A 23824-nucleotide genomic window follows, 5' to 3' on the forward strand; every position below is an offset into this window, starting at 1 on the left:
GTTCATCTCTTCTTTATTCCTCCTTAAATTTTAAAAGTACTGCCAGAAAATCCGAAAATCGGGACCGACCCAATCCTGAGCAGTCTGGATTTTCGGACTTCTACTGTATGTGCAATAGGGCACAAATGAGTATCGAGATTTTAGATGTTTAAATCATTAAATGTTTAAATATTTTTCTTTTATTCCTGATAAAGAGTCAATTATAACATCCCTTGGCAGTAATTAAAATTTTCATCAATAAATATTTCTAATCAGTCAACACACTTTTAGAAAGATTATCCTAAAGCTACTTAACAGTATGAATTTATGTCTTACTAACATTTAAACCCATGTGCTTTACCTGTGCAAGATCGTTGGTCCGGAAGCAAGGCAAAGCCACTCTTACAGCTGCATTCATAACTTCCTTCAGAATTTGTGCAGTAAGTCTCACATCCTCCATTCACTATCGTGCACTCATCAATATCTGCCATAAAAAAAAAGTTGGATGAGTTTTGAAGTGTATTGATAGAAAATGATTTATACTTTTAATTCTACATTGGCAGAGAATGAAAGCAAGTTGGATTATGTGAAACGAACATTTGAGTATCAATGATCTATCAATGAGAGCTGGAGGAACTCAGTCGATCAGGCAGCATTCATGGGCAGTCAACGTTTTTGGGTCAAGATCCTTTAACAAGACTAAGTAAAATCGGAGTGATTGTTGCAGACAGAGGGAGAAAGGAACCTGGCGGGGGAAAGAGGTGATTCGGCGTTGGACTGAGGTGGGAGAGTTGGAGGAGAGGAAGACGAAAAATTAATATCAGAATTTGTTGTCATGAACAAGTCACAAAATTCAGTGTTTTGCAGTAGCATCACATCACAGTGCAAACGTTCATATAAACCCCCTCACAAAATAAGTATATTGCACAAAAAGTCAAAGTGAGGCAGTGTCTTTGGTTCACTGATCATTCAGGAATCTGATGGCAGTGGGGAAGAAGCCGTCCTTGTGTCGTTGAGGGCTCGTCTTCAGGCTCCTGTACCCTTTTCCCCAATGGGAGCAGAGTGAAGAGGGCATGGCCTGGGTGGCAGGGGTCCTTGAGGATAGAGGCTGCTTGCTTAAGACATCGCCTCCTGCAGATATCCTCGATGGATTGAAGATCTAAGTGATGTCACAACCCTCTGGAGTTTTTTCTTGTCCTGAGGGTTGGTGCCTCTGCACCAGACATTGATGCAACCAGCCAGGATTCTCTCCAAGGTACAACAGTAGAAGTTTTTGAGAGTCTTTGGTGATATACCAAATCTCCTCAAACACCTCACAACATAGAGCTGCTGGTAGGCCTTCTTCATGATTGTAAAGAGACAATGTGGAGGGGCGAAAGAAAAGTAAGAATGGTAGTAGAGCAAGAAGACATGGAAACAGTTGAACCAGATTGGGGTAGGGTCCTCTAAAGTTAGAAAAACCAATGTTTGTGCCCATTAGGTCCAAGGTTTTCCAGGAGGAATATGACGTGTGGTTTCTCAACTAGATGAACATTCTTCCCCTGGCAAAGGATGAGCTGAGAAAAGCCACGAGATTAAAATGGTTGGCTCCAGGTGGTTTAAGCTTTGACCCACAAATAGAGCCTAAGGTTTCAGCTATTTGGGTTCCCTGATGTATTGGAGGCCCACACTGAGTACACCAAATGCAGGAGATTAGGCTAGACGATGTGCATGTAAAGCTCTGCCTCAACTGGAAGGTTTGTTTGTGGAGGTGAGGGGGTGGGGGGAGATGGGGCAGGTTTTGCATTTTCTAGTTACAGCAGGAAGTGCCTAAAAGGTGGGTGGGAAGAGTGAACTAGAGAGGCATCCCTGTGAGAAGCAGGTGGGCTGGAGAAGGAAAGATATGGCTGAGAGTGATTGCTGATGTCCACAGAGGATGCAAAGGCTGGTGAGGAAAGTGAGGACAAGAGTCCTTGTGCTGCTTGAGGGTAGATGGAGTAAAGTTAAAGTAAGAGCAATCGATATGGGTTTATAATGACAGGGTGGGGGGGAGAGGGAATCCATTTTTATTAAAGAAAGAGGACACTTTGGATATGCTGAAGTGGAAGGCCTCATCCTGGGAACATATGCAGTGGAGGCAGGGAGGAATTTGGAAAAAGGGATGGGAGGAGGTACAATCCGGGCAACTGTGGGACTAAGGATTTGTAATAGATGTCCATGTTCCTGAGATGGAAACAGAGTGGTGCAGGAAGGGGAGAGAAGTGTCAGAAAAAGGCCAGATAAATTTATGGTCAGGGTGGAAGATGGAAATAGAGTTCATGATATTGTCGAAATCTGCACAGGTACAAGAGGTAGCACCAATGCAGTTGAGCAAGATTTAGGAGGTAATGCCTGAGTAGGATTGGAGCAGGGACTGTACAACATACCCAACAAACGGGCAGACCTTGCTTGGACCCACGGATGTGCCGCTAGCTAGAAGATGGCTCTGGAGCAAATGTGAGGAGTCCAAGGAGACGTCATGAAGGGTAAGGAGAAGCTCCACCAAGTGGAGGAGAGTGTCAGTTAATGGGCAGTGGTGCCCCGAGACCTCCCTGATGAGAATGGATCTGTATAGGCACTGCATATCTGTGGTAAAGATGGAATGATGGGAACTAAAGAAATGGAATTCTTTAAAGAGGTAGAGAGCATGAGTAGTGACCTGAATGTAGGGGTGAGAGGGGACAAGATTGCATCTAAGTATGAGGAGATAAATTCGGTTGGGCAAGAGCAGGCAGAAAAGATGTGGCCAGAGTAATTCTGTTGTGAATTCTGGGTAGGAGATGATGTCATCCTGATGATGGTTAATGGCGACTTGGTCTAGGGGTTGTAATGGAGAGGCTGCGGCCACCACAGGGTGGCGCTGCTGTGCTCCTATTCGGAGGACATATTGCATATCAATCAAGGTCAAGACTCACCCCAAGTCATCAATGTGACCCTTGAGATTGGCCTCCTGTGCTGCAGTCCAGATGGCCTGCCTGGATTTAGCCTGACCTTCACCCAATTGGCCCAGGTGAATCGCCTAGGCTGATCCCTGTTGAGTTCCTCCACTTGACTTCAAGCCATTGGCCACAGCAACCAACAGGGCCCAGCCTGCCCCGAGTGATTGGCTTCCCAATACTGGCTGCAGAACTATAAAGGACCATGTGCACCTTTGTTCTGCCTCTTTTGACATCTCGTGCCACGTAAGTATCACCTTCCACAGTGGGTTGGGGTTGAGTCCCGAGGTTTAGGTAGCTAGATCCATGTCTGTACCGGTCAAGGGATGGGGACACAATCTATCAACTTGATTCTGACTGTTGATTGTATGCTTTTCAGTAATTTCCCCGGTTTCTGTCAGCTTCTCCCTCGTTATCCAAAGTGTGTATTTACCCCTTGCGTATTGTGTATGTGTGTATAGGTTTATTTAGCATTTCGACCCTGTTGCCCTGTTTGCATCCTCAAAATAAATATGTGCTTTGTACCTCGACTTTGGTCTGGTTCTTAACCTGTGGGATCCGCACGAACCCTCACAACAGTGGAAGATAATAAAGAAGTGTCCATGAGTTGACATCTGGCCTCTGTAATGTAGAGTTCAGTACAAAAGACCACAACAGCGCCTCCCATGTCTGTGGGTTTAAGAGTGAAGTTGGTATTGGTGAGGAGTGAGTGGGAAGCGGGCTGTGGTTAGAGTGCAGAAGTCTAGATGGTTAATGCCCCATCAAGTGCTTGAACCCTGCTGGAGAGGTTGTCCAAGAGGCCAAGGACTATTTGAGACAGGTAAAAGGATCATTAATGGGGAAAATCGGGATTACTCATCAAGGAAATAGGCATGGAGGATGAGGCAGTGAAAGAAGTTTGTGGTGAGACCTTTGCTGGGAACAGACCACCCAGCATCAGAGAGGGGAGATCTGAAGGGATGGTTAGAGAATGAAAAAGTTGGAGCCAGGATTTGTTATGGGGTGGGAGCAGTTAAAGTGGTGGTAGAGGGTGAGAGAGCTTTGACGAATGGAGGAGATGGGAGGAGAGAAGGTGGACGGTGAATTACAAGATACGGGTGTTGTTAGTCATTAAGTCTGGAAATTTAGGGGCATAAGGACCCTCTCATATTCCCAGGAGGTTCAATAAATTAGTAAATGTTGGGAGGAGGGTGGAGGAAGGGGGAAGAACCGATTCCACACAAAGCAGTCAGAGCTGCAGGAGACTTCCAGGAGATAGTAAATTGATGGACAATGATATGGTAAATCCAGGACCAATATACTTCATTTTAAGGCCCACCAAGTACTATTCAAGCCAAGTTTAATTGTTACAAGGTGGCATCCTGCTGCAACCTGCCTGTCGCTTATAGTTTCGGTGAATGGACTGTTAGCATTCTAGGGAAGGGAGGAAATATAAGGCATATTACTGGAGAGCAGCCATTCTCAACAGGCACCTTATGGAACCCCCCTCCCCCCCCCCCCAATCTGGGTGCCATGGACTGAAATCTTCAAAAAAAATCATGCAGTTGGTCGGAGAGAAGCACAAAGAAACTAACTAAACGATTACTTCACAGCGAAGGGGGCCCATAAACCTAAGGGGGCCACAGCCCAAAAAAGATGGAGAATGGCCGCTCTTTGAGTATAGACTTTGACTAATATATGTAAATAACAGAAAAGGCAAAGCCTGGGAATAATTTTCAAAGTCCATTCTTTCTTGACTAGTATATTTCTGATCAGAAAAGGAGGCGACATTGAAGCGAGATCCACTGAAGCAAGCATTTGTGCGGCTACATTTGAGAAACAGGTGCTCATTGCATCATGGAGCTTAGTCTAAACAAATTAGTTTGAAGAAAATGAAATTTAAAAGGATGACAACAGATCTCGGCTGGGCAAAAGTGAGATAATTCCAGCAGTCAAAAGTTAGCTGATCTTTAAAACGGTGGTTTGGGTGCAGGCAAGCTGTGTAAAACTCATCAGGGTGAAAGCAGAAATAAAAAAAATACCTATCTACCTGGAATGTATTTCATTAGGTGGATGTGATTTTTTTTTCTCCCCCTAATTGAGAACTAGGCTGAGGCTAGAAAGCTCAAAATTGAAGGAGGAAAGAGTTTGAGAGTAAACCGATTGCAAAAATGCAGTCTTTTATTACCGTATGAATAACTAATAGGAAGCAGGTGGTGGGGCAAGGCTCATCGTGGGCCATCAAGATCGATGCGCAAGGTGCAATTATTAAAAAGTCCCTTGCATCTGTCATGACTTGGGAAGATATAAAATTACAGTAAGCACTTGAGGATTTGGGGGTTAAAAATTGTACAATGGTATAATTCCTAGAAAGTCTAGCTGTACTTATTGTACAGTGTATATCACAAAATCTGGACGGGATATATTCAAGGTTACTGACTGGATGGTGGAAATCTTACAATTGTCATTGAACCTGGGTTTGCTGTCAGAGGATTGGAAAATTACACATGCTGCACCCATATTCAAATAATTTGAATCCAATGCAATTGATATGATTCTGTACAGATTTTTGGTAAGTGAAAGCCCGCCAGCAAAATTGAAGCCAGTGAAATGAAATGAAAAGTATAGTTGCAAAATTAGCTTAAGAATATAAAAGTAGCTCAAGAATATGAAACAGGGTATAATGTTAAACAGTTATTTTTGAATTGGAGGAAGATATTGATAACAATGGTTTTTTGGGTGCATATTAACTTGGTGTGCATGCATACAATTTTCAAAATCTGCAATGTTTTTATTTGGAAGATTGTAATATATTTAAAGAAACAGATAGACATGCGACAGAGGAAATTTAATGCAGTCAAGTGATGCATTTTGTTCAGAAAGAGGAGTATTATTATTTAAAGTGAACAATTCTGAAGAGGGTGCATGACCATAACAACTTAGGGTATACATGTGAATCTTTAAAGGTGGCAAGATAGGTTGAGAAAGCTGTTAAAATGCATTTGGGACTTTATAAACAGTGGGATTTAGAATAAAAACAAGTAATCTGCATTGCATTTCTGTAAAAGAGCAAACTCTGTATTTGGAGGAGTGTGAATGGGTCCAAATCCATACATCTCCCAAGGCTGCTGTGCAGTTTAATAGGATAGTTAAGAAGGCCTATGGGATGTTGGGCTTCATTAATCGGAAGATTGAGTTTAAGAGTCAAGAGGTCATGTTGCAACTCAACAAATCTTTGGTGTGACCACACATTATTGTGTTCAGTTCTGGTCACCTCATTATAGGAAGGGTGTGGAAGCTATGGAGAGGATGCAGAGGAAATTTGCCAGGGTGTTGCCTGGATTGGAAAATAAGTCTTATGAGGGAAGGATGGCCGAGCTGTGATTTTTCTCTTTGGTGCAAAGAAGGATGAGAGGTAACTTAACAGAGGTCTACAATATTCTGAGAGGCATAGATAAGGTAGACAGCCAGTGACTTTTTCCCAGGGCGGGAGTAGCAAACCCAGAAGCCATCTGTATAAAGTGAAGGGAAGAAGGTTTAGAGGAGACATCAATGTAATGACAGAGTGCTAGTGATAATCATGACCACTAGAGGGAGTTGGAGACGAGTTGTTTCAGCAAGGGTAGATTCAAAATGGATGCCTCCATGAGCTCATGAGTACTGTAGCTAATATGGTTGTTATAAAATAACCCAAGTTTCTTACATTACAATAAAAGAGACATCACAATCATGGGTAAGTTTTATTTTTACACAGAGAGTAGTGGATGCCTGGAATGCCTTGCCAGGGGTCGTGATGGAGGCTGAAGCATTAGGGGCATTTAAGAGATTCCTAAGACATGCACATGGATGAAAGCAAAGTAGAGGGTTATGAGGTAGGAAGTAATTTTCTTTTGGTAGGAATATTTGGTCAGCACAACATCAAGAGCCAAAGGGCTTGTACAGTACATTTCCGATTATAGTTGCTTGGGACTTGACCTATCTTGGTTATCCAGATTTTTTGGATAATCAAGAAATTTCTTTGAACAGAGCTCCACTGATTAAAAATGATGCTAAAAGCATGACAACCCCCCACCAGAGCTGTATCTTTGAACAGTACACGAGAGCACTGTTGATTCCAATGCGTCAGAGCCCCACTTGAACAGTTGGGTGATGTCCTATGTCCAGTGTGTGAGTGCCATTGCTACTGCGTAGCTCCAGCAAATTCTGACTTTTGGAGCTGTCATGTGGAGGTTGCATGCTCTCCTTGTGATGCTTGGGCTTCCCGTGTGTGCACTGCTTGGTAGGTTAATTGGTTACTGTAAGTTACCTCTGGTGTAGGAGGATTAGAGTTGATAGGCCTGTGAGAGAGAAAGGTTTGCAAGGACATGTATGGAAAAGAGAGATGGCATAATAAAGTCAACAGCAGAACCACCTCAGAGTGGGGAAATTTATTAGTCCTCTAATTGTCTGACTTGGCCTTTCCCCTTACAAAGCATGCTTACCCACACATCCCTGTCTGTCAGGCGTTGCTTGGTAGCCAGTGTTACAGGCACATTGATACTTTCCAATCATGTTGACACAACGGCCATTTTTACAAAGGTTGCCACTCAACCCGCATTCATTTATATCTAGAAAACAATTGAAAGGATTTAAGTTAGAAACAAATTAAAAAGCACAGCATTTAAATAAAATTTAGTTCACAGTGATATAAAAGGTGACAAATTCATTAAGGACACACACCTTATGATTCACTGGAAACTAAATTTGATTACAAATCCCAATAAAGATGAATAAACTGTCAATTAAACATTTGGTGCAAATTATCAATTGATATTTTATCTCTTAATTCTGAAAATGGAGCAAATGTCAGACAATTTAATATTTAAAACAATCACTAACTGTAGAAAGGCAAATCTTGATGATGTTAGTTTGCAGGTTGGGATACACAACACTGTGTGCCAATAGCATATGAAAAAATTAAAATTTTTAAATTTTATTTACAACACGGTGGAAGTTGATTCCAGCTGTTTAAACCCATGCTGCCCAAATGCATCCAATTCACCTACAACCCCGTTTGTTTTGTAGGTTGGGAGGAAACTGGAGCACCTGGGGAAAACCCACGTGGCCATGGGAGAATGTACAAACTCCTTATAGACAGTGCTGGATTGCGCTAACCACTAAGCTAACTGTTCCACCCAAAACGTATTCTCTTAAACTGTCAGGGCCAACTTTGCCTAATGATGCCACTAATACTCTTTCTACCTAACCATCATTAAAACAACAGGTAACGTTTGCTACTGATTCCACGAACTTAAATTAAGGTTGGAAATGTCATTTTTACAAATTTTCAAATACGTAAAAATATGCTGAAGTAATTTTCAAGAAATGAAATAACTTCCAAATATACTCCTTCGTTTGGAATTTCCTTTCATTAATAACAGTTTACCTATGCATGATATTCCATCCAGAGATACTTCGTGGCCGAATGGACAGGAACAACGGAAGCTTCCATCTGTATTTTCACAGGTGCCACCACGACAGAGAAGAGGATCTTGTTCACATTCATTAATATCTGAAAGAATAGATTTATTGAAGGTTAAGCAGATCACGCATAATCTATAAGAAGTAAAGGGTATTTCCAGCATTTTTTGACTTTATAACCATATTGTTTTTCTGGGAGAGATGGGAATTTTGAAAAATAGAATGGACAGCAAAAGACCCTGTTAAATATAGTGAAAGGAAATCATTACTGACAAAATGAGTAGGATTGGTATGCAAGGTGCCTCCATAGGAATAGATGGCCTTAAATGACCTGTAAATGAAGCCAATGGTAGGTTTATTTCACAGACCGAAAGGTCTTTGGCCAAGATGGCAGCAGCCACAAAGGGTTGCAGAATCTGGAAAAGCAGAGGACTGGCACAGGGCACCAGAAAACAAGGAGACAACTCCTGGTTTGAGAAGGAGAAGCAGAGGAGAAGGCCCACGGGGTGGTGTCCACGGCAGAGGATCAGTGAGAGGCTCTGAGGCTGACAGGCGACAGGTTGTTGGCGACTCGAGGTGAGGAACCCATGTGGGCTGCTTGCGACTGCAGTTGAGGGATTCACACTGGGCTGCAGACTGATGAAGACTAGCTGAAGGGGTATCAGAACTGGGATGCGAGAGGATGCCGAGGGCGCTGAAGGGTTAGGGTTAGTGGCTGCAGGTGCTGTGGGAAGCGCTGGAGGCAAATCCACGGACACAAGGTGACTCTCTCTTTTGCTTCTCTTTCTTTAACTGTAAGAGGCACCAGGCAATTTCTGCCAATGGCAAATCTGTCTGCTTTGCAGCAGATAAAAACAAATTTTGTGTAATATTGCCCTCTTTATTACATGATAATAAATTGAATTTGTACAGATGAAAATAGAGATGGAGAAACTGGTAGTTTAGAATTCAGTCCTTACTTCCTCAGAATGGGCGTGAAAGGATAAATTGGTAATTATGACTTTTGTGTTTATGAGGACCTTGCATTGAGCTTTAATCATTCATCCATACAGGAGCTTCTAAGAGAATTCAGATATCAATGAAGAACCTCGGTTTGAAACATTGATCATTCTTTTTCTCCCCTTGGTGCTGCTCAACCCACTAGTTTGTGTTTAGCTTTAGGTACCAGTATCTGGAGTCTCCTGTGGGTCTGACATTCAGAAAGACAACCGATTTCTTTAGTCAGAGGATGGTAAATCTATGGAATTTGTTGCCACAGGCGGTTGTGGAGGCCAGGTAATTGGGTGTATTTCAGGCCGAGATTGATAGGTTCCTGATTAGCCAGGGCATCGAAGGCCGGGCAGTGGGGCTGAGTGGGAAATGGATCAACTCATGATAAACAGCGGGGCAAACTCGATGGGCTGAATAGCCTATTTCTGCTCCGATGTCTTATGGCCTTACAGTTTACTGTAAATATTCGTGTACAATGCGAAAAATTTTTCCCCTTTTTTCCCCTCAAAAATAGGGGGGGGGGGGTGTCCTCATTATACACGAGAGTAAAATTTTTTTAAAAATTTCTGCAAGTGAGTGGTAGTCGGCAGCGCAACTCAGGCAGCCAGGCGAGCGGAGAGACGCCAGCGCGACTCAGGAGACCGGGCAGACGGGCGAGCGGAGAAACGCCAGCGCGACTCAGGAGACCGGGCAGACGGGCGAGCGGAGAAACGCCAGCGCGACTCAGGCGGGTGGGGGGGGGGGGGTCGCATTATACATGAATATTTACAGTAATTACATTTTCTGTCATTTTGTTTTCACTTACCCATGCAGTTCTTCATCATCATAAAACCACTTTCATATCCTTCGAAGCATTCACAATCAAAACTTCCAGGAGTATTAACACAAGTTCCAGGACCACAGAGATCAGGTGAGATGCGGCATTCGTTGATATCTGTAAGCGAGAAAGTCTTTAGTGGAGGATAAGATGACTAGGGCTAAAAATTCCGACATATTTTTATGAGTTACCCTCCCCACCCAGTCTGCTCAGCCTTTCCTGAAATTTGCATCTTATCTTGACTCTCTTTGCTAGTTCTACATTGGCTGAGTAGATGAGGAAAAGCCCACGTGATTTATGTCTGCAAAACATATTCTGATGCACACTGAGCCTTTGAGTGCCAGTGGAATGATGCCCATTCCACCCTCTACCTGCTGCACCATCACCTTAAAGTGCCTAAACATATTTTTAGACAAAAAACTTATCACTAAAACGAGGAAGTAGGTTGCTTTCTAGTGAATTTTTTTTACAAAACATTTGATTGGATGAAATCTCTTTAAAGTAATTTTGAAAGCATCACTAATAAGAAATTGAAATAAACACATAAACAAATATATGACAAATCAGCAAAATGCAAACATATTTTAACAAAGAAAACAACCGATTTTCAATAATTAAAGAAAAAATGTTATACAGGTACACAATCCTTTATTCGTAATCGGGCGGGTGGATGGGGGAGAGAGACGGCAGCGCGATTCGGGTGGGCGGGAGAGAGAGATGGCAGCACGACTCGGGTGGGGGAGAGACGGCAGTGCGACTCGGGTGGGCGAAGGGGAGAGAGACGCCAGCGCGACATGAAGGGGTGGATATGGGGCAGCTGGCTTTTGTTCTGAATTCCGGAAAATTCGGAACACACTCTCCCCCAACGGTTCCGGATAAAGGATTGTGTACCTGTATATTATTTTGCTTGGTTTAACCTACTGATCACTCGATCCAAATAGGCAGTTTTGAGGTTCACTGAATATTGTCAGTGCAAGGAATTGGGAAGAAGGGGATCAGTTAGCAATGGGGACTGGTTATACCACCAAGGTTCAGATCCATTCCTTTAACTGACACATGAAACTGAATTTTCAGCTGATAATGAATGTGAACTTTCTTTCCACTCTTGAATTAAGTTCCTGAATGTGAGATGAGGCATCAACAAATTCATGGGGAAACTGTGGATAAGCCAAAATTTGATTATCACTTTATGAAAAAAATTCTGTGGGGTATTCAAATCCAAATTCATTATTATTCCTTAAATTGTTAATACTTAGCAAGCATTGTTAATAGACTGTAATCTTTAATGTACCTGTACAGTTTCTTTCTTCTGAATCAAGAGCAAAGCCACCATTACATTTGCATCTAAAGCTCCCAATGGTGTTTCTGCACTTCCCATTGGTACAGATGCCTGGGACTGTCCTGCATTCATTCATGTCTGAAAAACAATCAAAGATCTAATTTAAGTGATGTTCATTCATATATGTTACATTGCAATTTAACATCTTGAGCTGGAATAAAATACAATTTCCTCTTTCTTTCGAATTGGGGTATTTAAAAGTACATATGGCATTAACATTCCAGTATCGTCAACTGGAACACTTTTGAGGATATCCTTATGATCTTTTTACTGCGGATAAAACAAAACACTGACTATTTTTGAGGAGCGGAATCAAGAGGTTTCCTCAGAAGAATCAGATTTAGGAGCTATGCAGTCTGTTACTTCAACTCGTCAACTCAGAGAGAAATGATGACGCAGCTCAAACAATGTATCGATTTTGATCTACAGTGATTTGGCTATGTATGTAACGTTTTACACGCGCCAATAAAATAAAATCTGGAAAAAGAAAAGAAAGTGAATGAAATGCTTTTAAAATCATATCATTTTACACAGACATCTGAAAGCATGAAGAACAGTAAACAGTTAAAAGACCCACTGTGTTCACTTTGAAAAGCTGCCGTGATTTATTGGAAGAAAGCTTCCTACATTTCTACGTCAATATGGGTTTTATTACTTACAAAATCTTAAAAGTAAGATCTTATTTGCAGGTGTTGAAATCAAAGCTATAAAAAAAACCTGACAGCTGACCTTATCTTTACAGCCAGTATTGCATCAGCGGTTCATTTTACATTTAATTGACTGACGTAAAGTAGATTGAGATCAGTTCTAACCAGATTAATTAATTTAAAAGGTCATTGACTATTCAACAGGAGTGTAAGCAGTGCACTCTCACAAGCAAAAGTATACTTCTTAAAGGAGAAAGAAATCAGAGGTGCTGGATCTGCGTGCGATATATCTTGCCCAAATGCAAAATCAAAGCCGGTTCCAGGAATTACGACTCTTAACCTTTTGTTTTGGTGTGGGTATGTTTATCTCACCCTTCTTATTTTTATTTCTTCTCTCCTGGCCATCACCAGCAGTCTTCCAGAAACAGCAGCGTCTCCGATGCAACTCTTACTTCCTCAAAACCTACATCATCTTCAATCCCTTTCCTCTTTGCCTTGCAAAGTGCAGCCTCTAACCCTTTCCCTCTGTTCCACAAATGGCATTGGCTCTGATCCCTTTTCTCCTGACCATTTAAGCACCAGTATCTCAGATTATAATTCAAGCGCTTTTCTTTCCAAGCTTGAACGGCAGTGTCCTTGACTTCTTCCACAAGCACCAGTCAGCCCGCATCCTTTCTTCTACCTTGACAATATACTGGTCCCCGAAAAAAATCCTCCCCAACTCCATTCCTGACTCAGAGCACTTTTCAAATCCTGCCTCAGAAGAGGAGGGCAATGTGACAACAGTATCAAAGTTATTCCAATACACTTTTCAGGATATCCTGATTTTCCAAGACAAATGATCTTTAAACACCTAATATCAAAAGTTTTATGTCTCAAGTAAATCAACCTTTTGCTTCCCCCCCCCCCCATAGAAAATGTTAAACTTCTGGTGCTTCACTTGTCTTGGATTGAATTACTTCTCATGTTGTGATAAAAAGATTTTCTAATTGCTACTTTTATCTGTTCTTTACAGAAGTCAGAATTCTTTAATTCTGCATCATCTAAAAGTAAACAACAATCCGATTATGGAAACAATTAAAAATTCTGCCACGTTAAATTACTTCAGTCTTTTTGACCAGGGCTTTTTTCTTTTATACTTAGTGAGAGGATAAAATTGCCACTCATTTAGTTTTCCTCTCCCTTATTCAGAGTGCCAATAATAATCTAATTGAAATCAGCTACATCTTCTTAGATCAGGAATCAGAGTTCAAGCTGGCATTAACTTCCCAACCACAGGCCATAAAACAGCATTTTGTCATTGTTTTTTTCAAAAAATAGCACAAGAACTGACATGAAACCCATATATTTTAAAATAATTTCAAGATACAGCAAATTACAGGCCTATCAAGCCCATGAGCCCAAATACATCAATTAACCTACAAACTACGTATGTTTTTGGAGAATTAAAGGAACCCGGAGCATCCGGAGGAAACCCACGAAAGTTACAGGGGGAATGTACACACTCCTTGCAGAAAGAGCCAGATTTGAACCCAAATAAGTGGCACTGTGGATGAGTATAAAATGTGTGGCTTGCGGTCAGTTTACTAAGGGTCTAATTCTGTGATGTATTTCTGTATGACTCTAAAATAGTGTGGCCAGCAAAATAGTACAAATTTCGTCTTGTTTTATAAATGTTTAGTACAATATCTACCTTTATAAAAAGGTTTCCCATTGGGTTCCCTTCTGCTGAAAAATCCAGGTCCTCGTGGACAAAGAGTTTTGAAGAGACTTGTTCCTTTCTCGGGACATTTTTCACAATCCGGCCCCCAAGCAGCACCAACAGAACAGCAGCAAGCATCCAAGCGCAGTCGTCCAGGCATAGGTACGGTACAATCATCCTCATCGTATTTCAAGTAGCAATGCTCCAATCGAATGTCTGGACAAAGAAAAAAGCAAAGTTGTTCTGGGAAAACTTGTACCTCTCACTTTGTTCATTTTAGATTGGTCACAGTGTTTGAGCTACTGAAAGAAAATAGACACCCACACCGAGAACAGTTCAGTTTATACAAATGTTTATTACAAATTCAAAAGCTGATTTCAAACTACAATATGCAAGCCCTTCCCAACTATACTTATCAACACCTGGTCCCAACTGCCGAAGCGAGGCAACGACCGCACACTTGTCGGGGTGCCGGTAGCAGCTTCTCCACCTCCCCCGACCGGGACGTTAGCTGGACTCTAGATGTTCTTCTTCTTGCTGAGAGACGTTGCCACCTCTCGGAGAGTCTCAAACTTCAGCAGCGGGACCATGGCTTATATCACCCAAAAACTGCTTACCCAAGCACCTATTCCCAGCACAGCAAAGAAAGATAAGCGAGCAAGCAAAGTAAATCACCTCATAAATTTTTACAATATTTGTGGCAGTAATAAAATTAAAAGAAAAGCAACAGAATGTTACTTTTTCAAATCTCACCTCTGGCCAAATCTGAATTCTAATGCCCTTGATTTGAGCTCCTATATGGGAATAGAGTGGGGAACTGGCAAATAGCTTATTTCCCACCTCTCCAACTATTCCCACCAGCCCATCCATCTTCCTATTTATTTTATTAATAAGTATTTATAATTTATTTTTTTCATAGTTCACTGTATTTCCAAATTTGTGTCATCTGCAAATTTGGAGATCATCCCCTTCACACCTTTGTCTAAATCATTAACGTATAGACAATGAATATTCCCTCCCGATCTCTTTTTTTCAAACTTTATTTAAAATTTTCAAAAAACAAAAGAGTAAATATAAAAATCAGAAAGAAGAACTACAATTAACCCCAAGCCACCCACCCTCAACAGACTCTGCAAGGGGAGCATACAAAAAGATAGTTAAAAAAACTAAAGATATCACTAAACCCATACATTTCAAATAAGGCGACCACATCTTAATAAAGAAATTATAATTATCATACAAACTAGATGTTATTTTTTCCATATAAATGCAAGATCTCAACTCATTATGCCAACGAGCTACATTTACCTCAACATCGTCCTTCCATGAAATCGCCACACCTTTAGTGCTACAGCCAATGCTAAACGAATAAAAGCTGTCTGAAACTTATCTAACCCCAAGTCATTAAATATGACAGTACAACCCAACAAAAAAAATTTTGTATAAAAATTTAATCTTAAACAATTTTTGAAGAAATTCCCTAATTCTTTGCCAAAATGGTTAAACTTTTAATCACAAAACCAAACTGAATGTAAAAATGTTCCTACACATGATCCACATCTAAAACACGACTCTGAATTACTAAATCCATATTTTTTCAATTTCTCAGGGGTCAAATACGACTGATGCAAAAAATTATAATTAACCGTACTAGATCTTACATTAAGCAATTTAATCACTCCATCGAGACACAGTCTCCCAATCAACCTGTTCAATATCACAAATTAAATCACTTTCCCATTTAATCCTAGATTTATCTAAATTTATTTTATCCATAGCGTCTTGCAACAATGTATACATCTCAGAAATAAAACCCTTATTTAGTGAATGAGAAATCAAAAACTCATATTTCGTTAACCTCGGGATTTTAATTTCTCTTTTAAAACATTTGTTAGAGATTTGGACTAAAAGGAACTCCTTGATAGGTGCAAAAGGTAAAATATCGGTTAAGGCTCAAATATATCAAAATAAATTATCCCTTTTTCGATGAATAATAGATTTTTAAAGGAATAAAGTTGTTGCAGGATTGTTTTGAAGAGGGTAAATTTCTGACAGAAATTTGGAATTTCAGTGAATTCTTTATTTGTGTATTATCAAATTAGAGCACTAGTGAAAGATAATTTTGGAAGAGAAATTCCCTCCCGATCTTGATGTCAAACCTGTTGGGCGGTACTTTATTTCAAATCCACAAATATACCAAATCCATTTCCAACATGAACCTTTGCTGTTATTTCATCAAAGAAATTTATGAAGCTAGTTGGATATGATTTGCCTTTAACAATATTCTTTTTTCTAATTACCCACACTTAGCCAAGTGATTGCATAACTCTGATCTGGTTTATTATTTTCTGAAACGTTCCCACTCTTGAGGTAAACTGGCTGGTTTGTAGTTGGTAGGTTTATCCCAACATCCTTTTTTGAACAAGGGTCCTCTCATGCCACAATCACATCTATAGATGTTTAGAAGCCTCTGTAATGTTCATTCCTCAGAAACCTGGATGTATTCAAATTTCTGGTTCCTCCATTTTATCAATTTCTTGCCCATTCAAAATCTCAATTGCATCTTTCTTTGCTGGGTTTCTTCGGCTGCATCTTCTCTCTTGGTGAAAAGCACAGTGCAGCACAAGAAAGATATGCTACAGCCCACAGTGACTGTCTCCACCATAATGCCAAATTAAACAATCCTATTTGCCTTCATATGTTCGATTTTGCTCCATTCCCTGCCTGCTCATAAGCCTGTTTAAATGCTTCTTAAAATGGCTATTGTATCTGCTTTTACCACTTTCTGTGGAAAAAAAAAGAACTTACCCCCCTCAACTCTGCCCTCTGGTATTTGACATTTCCACCCTGGGGGAAAAAAAAGACTATCTATCTCTCATTATTTTATATACTTTGATTAGGTCACTCCAAGCTGCCAATGTTCCAGTGAAAATAATCCAACCTCTCTTTGGAATTAATGCTCTCTAATGAAGACAACATCGTGGTGAATCTCTTCTGCACCCTCTCCGAGCCTCTACACCTTTCAGTGACCAGACTGCGCAAGATACTCCACAACATTTTATTTATTTGTAAAAGGTACAACTCCCAAAGTGCAACACTTCACCCTTGACCCGACTAATCTGAACCCATATTCTAATCTCTATCCTGCTGTATCCTTTGACAACATGTCTCACTGTCCACAACACCGCCAATTTACTAAACTTACTAATGAGCACATCTGCTCTTACATCCAAATTATTTATATAAAGTATAAACAATCGAGGTCCTAGCACTGAACCTTTTGGAACATCACTGATCACAGACCTCCAGTCAGAATAACACCCTTCCACTACTATCTTCTCATTTCTGTGGCCAAGTCAAATTTGAACCTTATCTACCAAGTCACCATGGATCCCATGGATCTGGATCGCCCAACTTTGAGGAATACTTTACCAAAATCTGTGATGACAGATAAAATTCAGTCCTCACTCTTCAAGCAACAGTAAATAACTAGAAGTAAAACATGAAAGTCTGCAGACCCTGTAACTGAAGTAAAAACTCAATGCTAGAGAAACTTAGCAGGTCAAACAGCGGATTTTATATAGCTAAGATAGATACATAACCAACGTTTCGGGCCTGAGCCCTTTATCAAGGTTTGATGAAGGGATCATAACTTTGATAAAGGGCTCAGGACTGATCGCTGGTTATGTAAAATATGCTGTTTGACCTGCTGTGTTTCTTATTTTTACAGTAAATAACTAGTCAGCTGAAGAGCTTGATAACTTTCTATTATAAGCAAATAACTTTTAATTCAAGATCTTCATGGTTGTTTAGATTTTCCATATCTCTTATTTCAATAGACTCTCATGAGAAATGGAGGAATACAAGGTCACCTGCAAGTGTCATTGATAATGTTCAACTATCAGAATGATTAATTGTAATAAATTCAAGTGAAAATTATGGGAATTAATGAATTATAGCACTATTCTAAAAGTTATTTTTGTTCACTAGAGTCTGAGGCGGATTTTGCCATGGTCTTTCCTGTTGTGGATGGTACTATGTGTTGGCAGGTGGTATGTAACTTCAGTAATGCCTGGAACGTTGACTTGAATGGGCCCAATTGAATTGACAAATGGAAGGTAGTATCTCCAACCCAGCCTGGTCATCAGACCCACGCTATCCCAGGATCCAAAGTATTCCTTGCTGAATGTCTTCTTTGCTGCACCATGCACAGAGATTCCCATCTCAGCAAACTTAACTTCTTCCTTAGCTAGTTTCCCCAAAATGGTGGGGGAGGAACTTCTACAACAATGTATATCTTATGTGCAGTTATTAAGCACCACCAGAATTTAGGCCTAGTTCAAGTGAAAAAGAGTGAATCCAATTGTTAGAAAAGGCTGTGCCCTGGAAATAAGAGCGACTCATTGCAATGATGTTCATGCATGAAGCTCTAACTTAGTCTAAGGGATGATCGAAAATTTATAATCTCAAATCTAGAAATTCCTGGTCAGATGCCACAGGCATTAAAATACATTACTCAGTGGCCAGTTTATCGGAAAGGGTTCTCATTTGCTTTTGCATTTTACCTCAATATGCAAAATAGTACATTTGCCCAACATTTTCATCAAGACTGGTCCTTAGATGTTAGTTTAATAAGTCAAGCAGAGAGAGCACCAATTTATGATTGGAAAGGAACTGTACAACCGATCTGCTGGGGCCTTGTTCTTTTCGGGAGATTGAGTCAGGAAGTGAGTAGGTAGAAACGGTGTACCCCAATAGGGTCAAAATTAGCAGCTTGATGGCCAGCCAGGGCTCCCCCAGTATGGTGAAGTATTTACATATTTTAATTTAGACACAGAGCACAGTAACAGACCCTTCGGCCCAGGAGCCCCTGCGGCTCAAATACACTTAATTAAGCGACAGCCCCGTATGTTTTAAGGATGGAAAAAAAAACTGGAGTGCCCACACAGACATGGGGAGAATGTACAAATTCCTTACTGTCAGAATGGGATGCCAAATAGAGTCCCTGGCCCTGTAACGGCCCTGTAACGGCTTTGTGCGAACCACTATGCGAACTGTGCTGTCCCATTTTGGGGAATGGTTGGGTCTAAACTTACCAATACATGTCCTGCCACTGCTGTCTAGTGACATGCCATTAGAACACATGCACTGAAATGATCCAGGTGTATTCAGACAATCAGCATTGGTACACACTCCAGGGAAGACTGCACATTCGTTTACATCTAAAGAAATATATCAAATACTTAAGATTAAACATGGCATTGATTAAAAACTTACAAGCAAACATCGCAACACAGAGCACACAAATCTAATTTTACAATGTAAATTAATAGAATAAATACTCAATTGGACAAAAAAAGTAAAAGATGACCTCAAAGGTTCCAAACTCATGAGCAATGTCTACTTATCATGCCCATTACAATGGAATGCATTTCTCTTCAAGCCAGTGAGATTATCTTTAAAGTGGTCTATGTCCTTGAAGTGTGTAAAAGCCACTTATTAGGTCCTAACCATAAACAGACTTGAATTCTGGAGGAAAGTCATGTCATATGAAAAGTTAAACGATTTACATCTTTGAGGATTTGTATTAATGAATACCATCATCTATCTTATGAGGCCTTTGAATGTGCTTTATTCAAATTTCCCTGGCCTTTTACAGTCATTCATTGTTTTTAAAAAGATATATCATGTTCCAACATTTGGGAGGGTGGATAGAAATACAAACCTGATACAGGATCAGCTTTACATACCTTCACAGATTGTTCCATTAACTCTCGTGTACCCTCTAGGGCAGATACTGTCTAAAAATAAAGCAAAACTATTAAAATTTAAAAAAAAAAGCATTATAGAAAAGATTGTGTTAAATTATATAGTGTCATTATCCTTTGAGTAGGAAGGAGTTTCTGAATCAAAGATGTCAACTGATTTTGAAATATTGTTAGGTCTGCTTTGTTCATGAATGAGTGAGACAAACACCAGGCTGAGTCGAAATCAGGGTTCTTTGTTCTTTATTACCGATTGTAACACTTGCAACTAACCATGTTAGTCGGAGAATGCATTCTGCCGTTATCAGCAAAATGGTGATTTTTTATACCCTTGGATACGTGCTTAGAACATCATCATATCATTACTTGTCCAATGACTAAAACTGTTGCTATCCTTTCCCTGCTAGCTTCCTGCCTCTCAATCCATCAATGTCTCTCTTATCTTGTAAGTACAAGGATGCATTCACATCTTGTTACAGCCCTGTACAGGGTAACTCCTTACACATTCCCATCTCATGATGTTTTACCTTACAATATGCAGTTTACATTTTGTGTTACAATTGGTGATTTTAAGGATTGAGGATGAATGACTTCCATTCCAGTCTTGCAGAGTGGAAGGTGTTCATTATTTAAACTTTACTCACCATTGATCACCAGCTGCCACACCTCTCTGACAGAATAAGGTCGACCCACATGAGTTCTCCATATAGTCTTCCTTGTTCCTCCTTCCCTCTTAAGCTCCTCCCCGCCCCAATCTCACTTTCTCTCTGCCTCTTTTCTCCTTCAGCTCTCTCTTTTAACTCGCCCTCTTCCCTATTTTCCCCACTCACCCTCTTCCCTGAACAGGAGTCGGTAAGGCTGCCGGAGCGCGGGAGCTGAATCCAAGGGCACTCAGTCCGAAGGGACTGTCTTTTGCTTCTCTTTCTCTTATTATTGGGGGCACCAGGCAATGTGAATGGAAACTCTTTGATTGTCTTTACGGCAGGTAAAAGTTGATGTATATCATGTATATTACATTGTTTGTATTTATTACGTAAACAATACAAGAAACCTTGACCTTTCAAACAGGTCAAAAAGCATCCTCTATATATTCAATAGTAAAAATGCCTTCCATAGTCATAAGGCTTCTACTAAAAAGGAACCTCGATTCAGTAATTAATATTTCCCCAGTCATCACAGAATCCCTCCCATTCCCACAAACACTCAATATAATCAATCATTTAATTGTAATTGCTTACTTCCATCGCTACCCCTTACATTTTCACCTATGATTTCTCTATTTGAGTGACTTTTGCCTAAATATGTCAACCTGAAAGCTGATATTTGGATTAGTAAGAGGACATTCAGAATCTCATAAAAATGACTGTGTGATGAAGAACTTTGTCACATAAAAGCTGTGCACTAAATCCCCTCCATAACGGCCTGCTGTTAAAAATAAGTAATGATTAACAGCTGGGTTCTCTGAGAAGCTAAAAGTGAAACATGAAAGTCGGCAAGCACTGTGACTGAAGTAAACACAAAATGGTGGACAAACTCAGCTATATAAAGTACACTGTTTGACCTGCTAAGATAAAGATACATAGTCAATGTTTCGGGCTTGGGCCCTTCATCAAGGTATGGAAAAAACATCAGCATATGTCCAAACAAAATGGTCGGGGGAGGAGCATGGTCACAAAGGCAGTAGGAGGATAAGGGAGGGAGGGTACAGCAGCAAGCAGGGAGAGGAGGAATGGCTTGGTGAAGGGGGAAGGGAAGGGAGGGAGAAAGGAGAAAAGGTTAGCCAAAAGCAGAGAAGTCGATGTTAATGCCATCTGGTTGGAGAGTGTCCAGATGGAAAATCAAGTGTTGTTCCTCCAATTTACAGGTAGTCTTGGTGGGTGGTACACGAGGCCATGGACAGACACGTGAGTAGGGGAGTGGGACACAGAATTGAAGTGGTTGGCCACTGGGAGATCCCGGACTCTGATGTGGACAGAGTGGAGATGCTCAGCGAAGCATTCTCCCAGTCTGTGCCCAGTCTCTCCGATGTAATGAAGGCAACAAAGGGAGCACCAGATGCAGTGGATCACTCCTGCAGATACACAAATGAAGTGTTGCTTCATTTGGAAGGCCTGAGAAGTTGATGCTATAAGAGAAGTGGCATAAAAGATGTACAATATACTGAAATAAATATTTATTCCTTAAATCAAAATTAAAATGCTACATTTCAATGAGCAAGCTGTAACATCTGTCTGGTTCGATACCTTGCTTAAAACCACAAAACCAAGTTCTATCACATGTACCTTGCACAATCAATTAAGAAAGTTGTACTCCATCAAATGTTAAAAAAAAAGACACAAATTTGTCAAAGTTTATTCAAATCTAGCTCCAGGAAGAAGGATGCAGATCCATGCAGCATGTGGGGAAAGACAGGCAATTTGAAAAGAATGGAGAGTGAAACCAAACTCTTGGATTAGCAGATCATGAAACATTTTTAAGATTTAAACTGGTAAGCTCTCATCAAAATCTTGACACATTGCCAAGAAATATTAATGATGCATATTCTTCTGCAAAAACAGTGAAAGATTTAACAAGTTCCATAGCTTTGTGAAATAGATTGGCAGAAAATATAATTCGAAAGCACAACCATTTTGGTGACTTATCATTTATTGAGGTTTAATTAAATTCACAAGCTACTCCCAGTGACAAAACATATGACCCATTTCTTTTCTATAGTACTTCAGTGACCCTATCCTTTCCCTTCTAATATTTGTCAAGTGCAATAGCATACAGGTGCTGAACCCCTAAAAATGTCAAGGTTCCAGTAGCCATACCAATAGCACAGTGAAGTAGACATGAAAAACACTATTAAAATGTAAACTGTTCTAACAGAAGAACAGCGACGTGATTACCCTTCTAATATTTGTCAAGTGCAATAGCATACAGGTGCTGAACCCCTAAAAATGTCAAGGTTCCAGTAGCCGTACCAATAGCACAGTGAAGTAGACATGAAAAACACTACTAAAATGTAAACTGTTCTAACAGAAGAACAGAGACGTGATTACCTATTTTGCAGAGCTCACAAGGGCTTCCCCAAGCAGCACCCAATGTTGAACAGCACTGTGACTTTAGTGTGGCACCATTAATGTTTATTTCACACTTTCCTCTGATGTGTTGCAACCAACAGGTCCCCTTCACTGTCTCTGTAGGAAAAGTACATTTCCAAATGAAGATAATGAATCAAAAGAATTATTTTTGATAACGGGAATAAAATCACAGGCAGAAATGTGAAGAGTTTATAAACCTTAAAATGTCCATCAATGGAGAAAACTAAAAATTAATGAAATCCATCCTTAAAAGTGTTTTCATATTGTTACCTTCCCAGATTTAAAATATCGTGGAAATCATAGAACATGGCTCTTTTTCATTCAGGGTGTGCAGAAAATACAACAAAAATCAGCCAAATAGCTGTGTTGCAGTGCTAGCTCCCAGCACCAGAGGGACCTCCACTATCTTACAATAATATAGGAACAACTAAAAAAAACTATGGACTTTGTGGGGACAAAATTTTCCGTTTCTGACAGCTTTTTAAAAAATAAACTTCAGTACTAGAATACCCAGTGGTACAGTTTGAATTGTGGCAATTCACATCTATTTGAGCAACTTGCATCAGATTAGATCTGCCATAGGAGCAGCATCAAGTTCAAGTTTATTATCATCTGACCGCACAATGGTGCACACTCATACACACTCCAGTCATTTGAATTGAGACAAAAGACTGCATGGGCCACAAAATTTTCATTTATTTTATTTTACTTTTTAATAAACATTTTAATTGTCATTTTATTTATTATTAGTTTTTTTTGGTGTGTCTAGGGCAGCATTGGAGCAGCTGGAGTTGCTGCTCTCTGCAGCCATGCAGCATGGAACAGGCTCTCTGCCCAACTTGTCCATGCAACTACATTGGTATTCTGGACTAGTCACATTTGTCTGCATTTAGTCCTTCGAAGACCATCCTCTGCATAAATCCGTCCAAACATCTTCTGAGCATTGTAATTTTGCCCACCTCTATAGTTTCCTCTAGTAGTTCAATCCTGATACAGACCATCCTCTAGCAGTTCAATCCTGATACAGACCATCCTCTAGCAGTTCAATCCTGATACAGACCATCCTCTGGCATCTCATTCATGATGCAGACCAGGCAGACAACCTT

The 23824-nt window shown here is 40.4% G+C and overlaps 1 protein-coding gene across 1 annotated transcript in view; it reads right to left on the reverse strand.

Moving 5' to 3' along the window:
• LOC138745618 (fibrillin-1-like) overlaps positions 1-23824 on the reverse strand; it is a 341681-nt gene that overhangs the window by 137643 nt on the left and 180214 nt on the right. The window contains exons 21-29 of the mRNA XM_069902837.1: positions 22677-22814; positions 19618-19668; positions 18964-19089; positions 13859-14083; positions 11471-11596; positions 10168-10296; positions 8338-8463; positions 7394-7519; positions 341-463 (exon numbers count right to left, since the gene is read on the reverse strand). Coding sequence (XP_069758938.1) covers positions 341-463; positions 7394-7519; positions 8338-8463; positions 10168-10296; positions 11471-11596; positions 13859-14083; positions 18964-19089; positions 19618-19668; positions 22677-22814 — 1170 coding nt within the window. The remainder of the gene's footprint in view (positions 1-340; positions 464-7393; positions 7520-8337; positions 8464-10167; positions 10297-11470; positions 11597-13858; positions 14084-18963; positions 19090-19617; positions 19669-22676; positions 22815-23824) is intronic.

Source organism: Narcine bancroftii, chromosome 11 (assembly GCF_036971445.1).
Source record: "Narcine bancroftii isolate sNarBan1 chromosome 11, sNarBan1.hap1, whole genome shotgun sequence".
NCBI lineage: Eukaryota > Metazoa > Chordata > Chondrichthyes > Torpediniformes > Narcinidae > Narcine > Narcine bancroftii.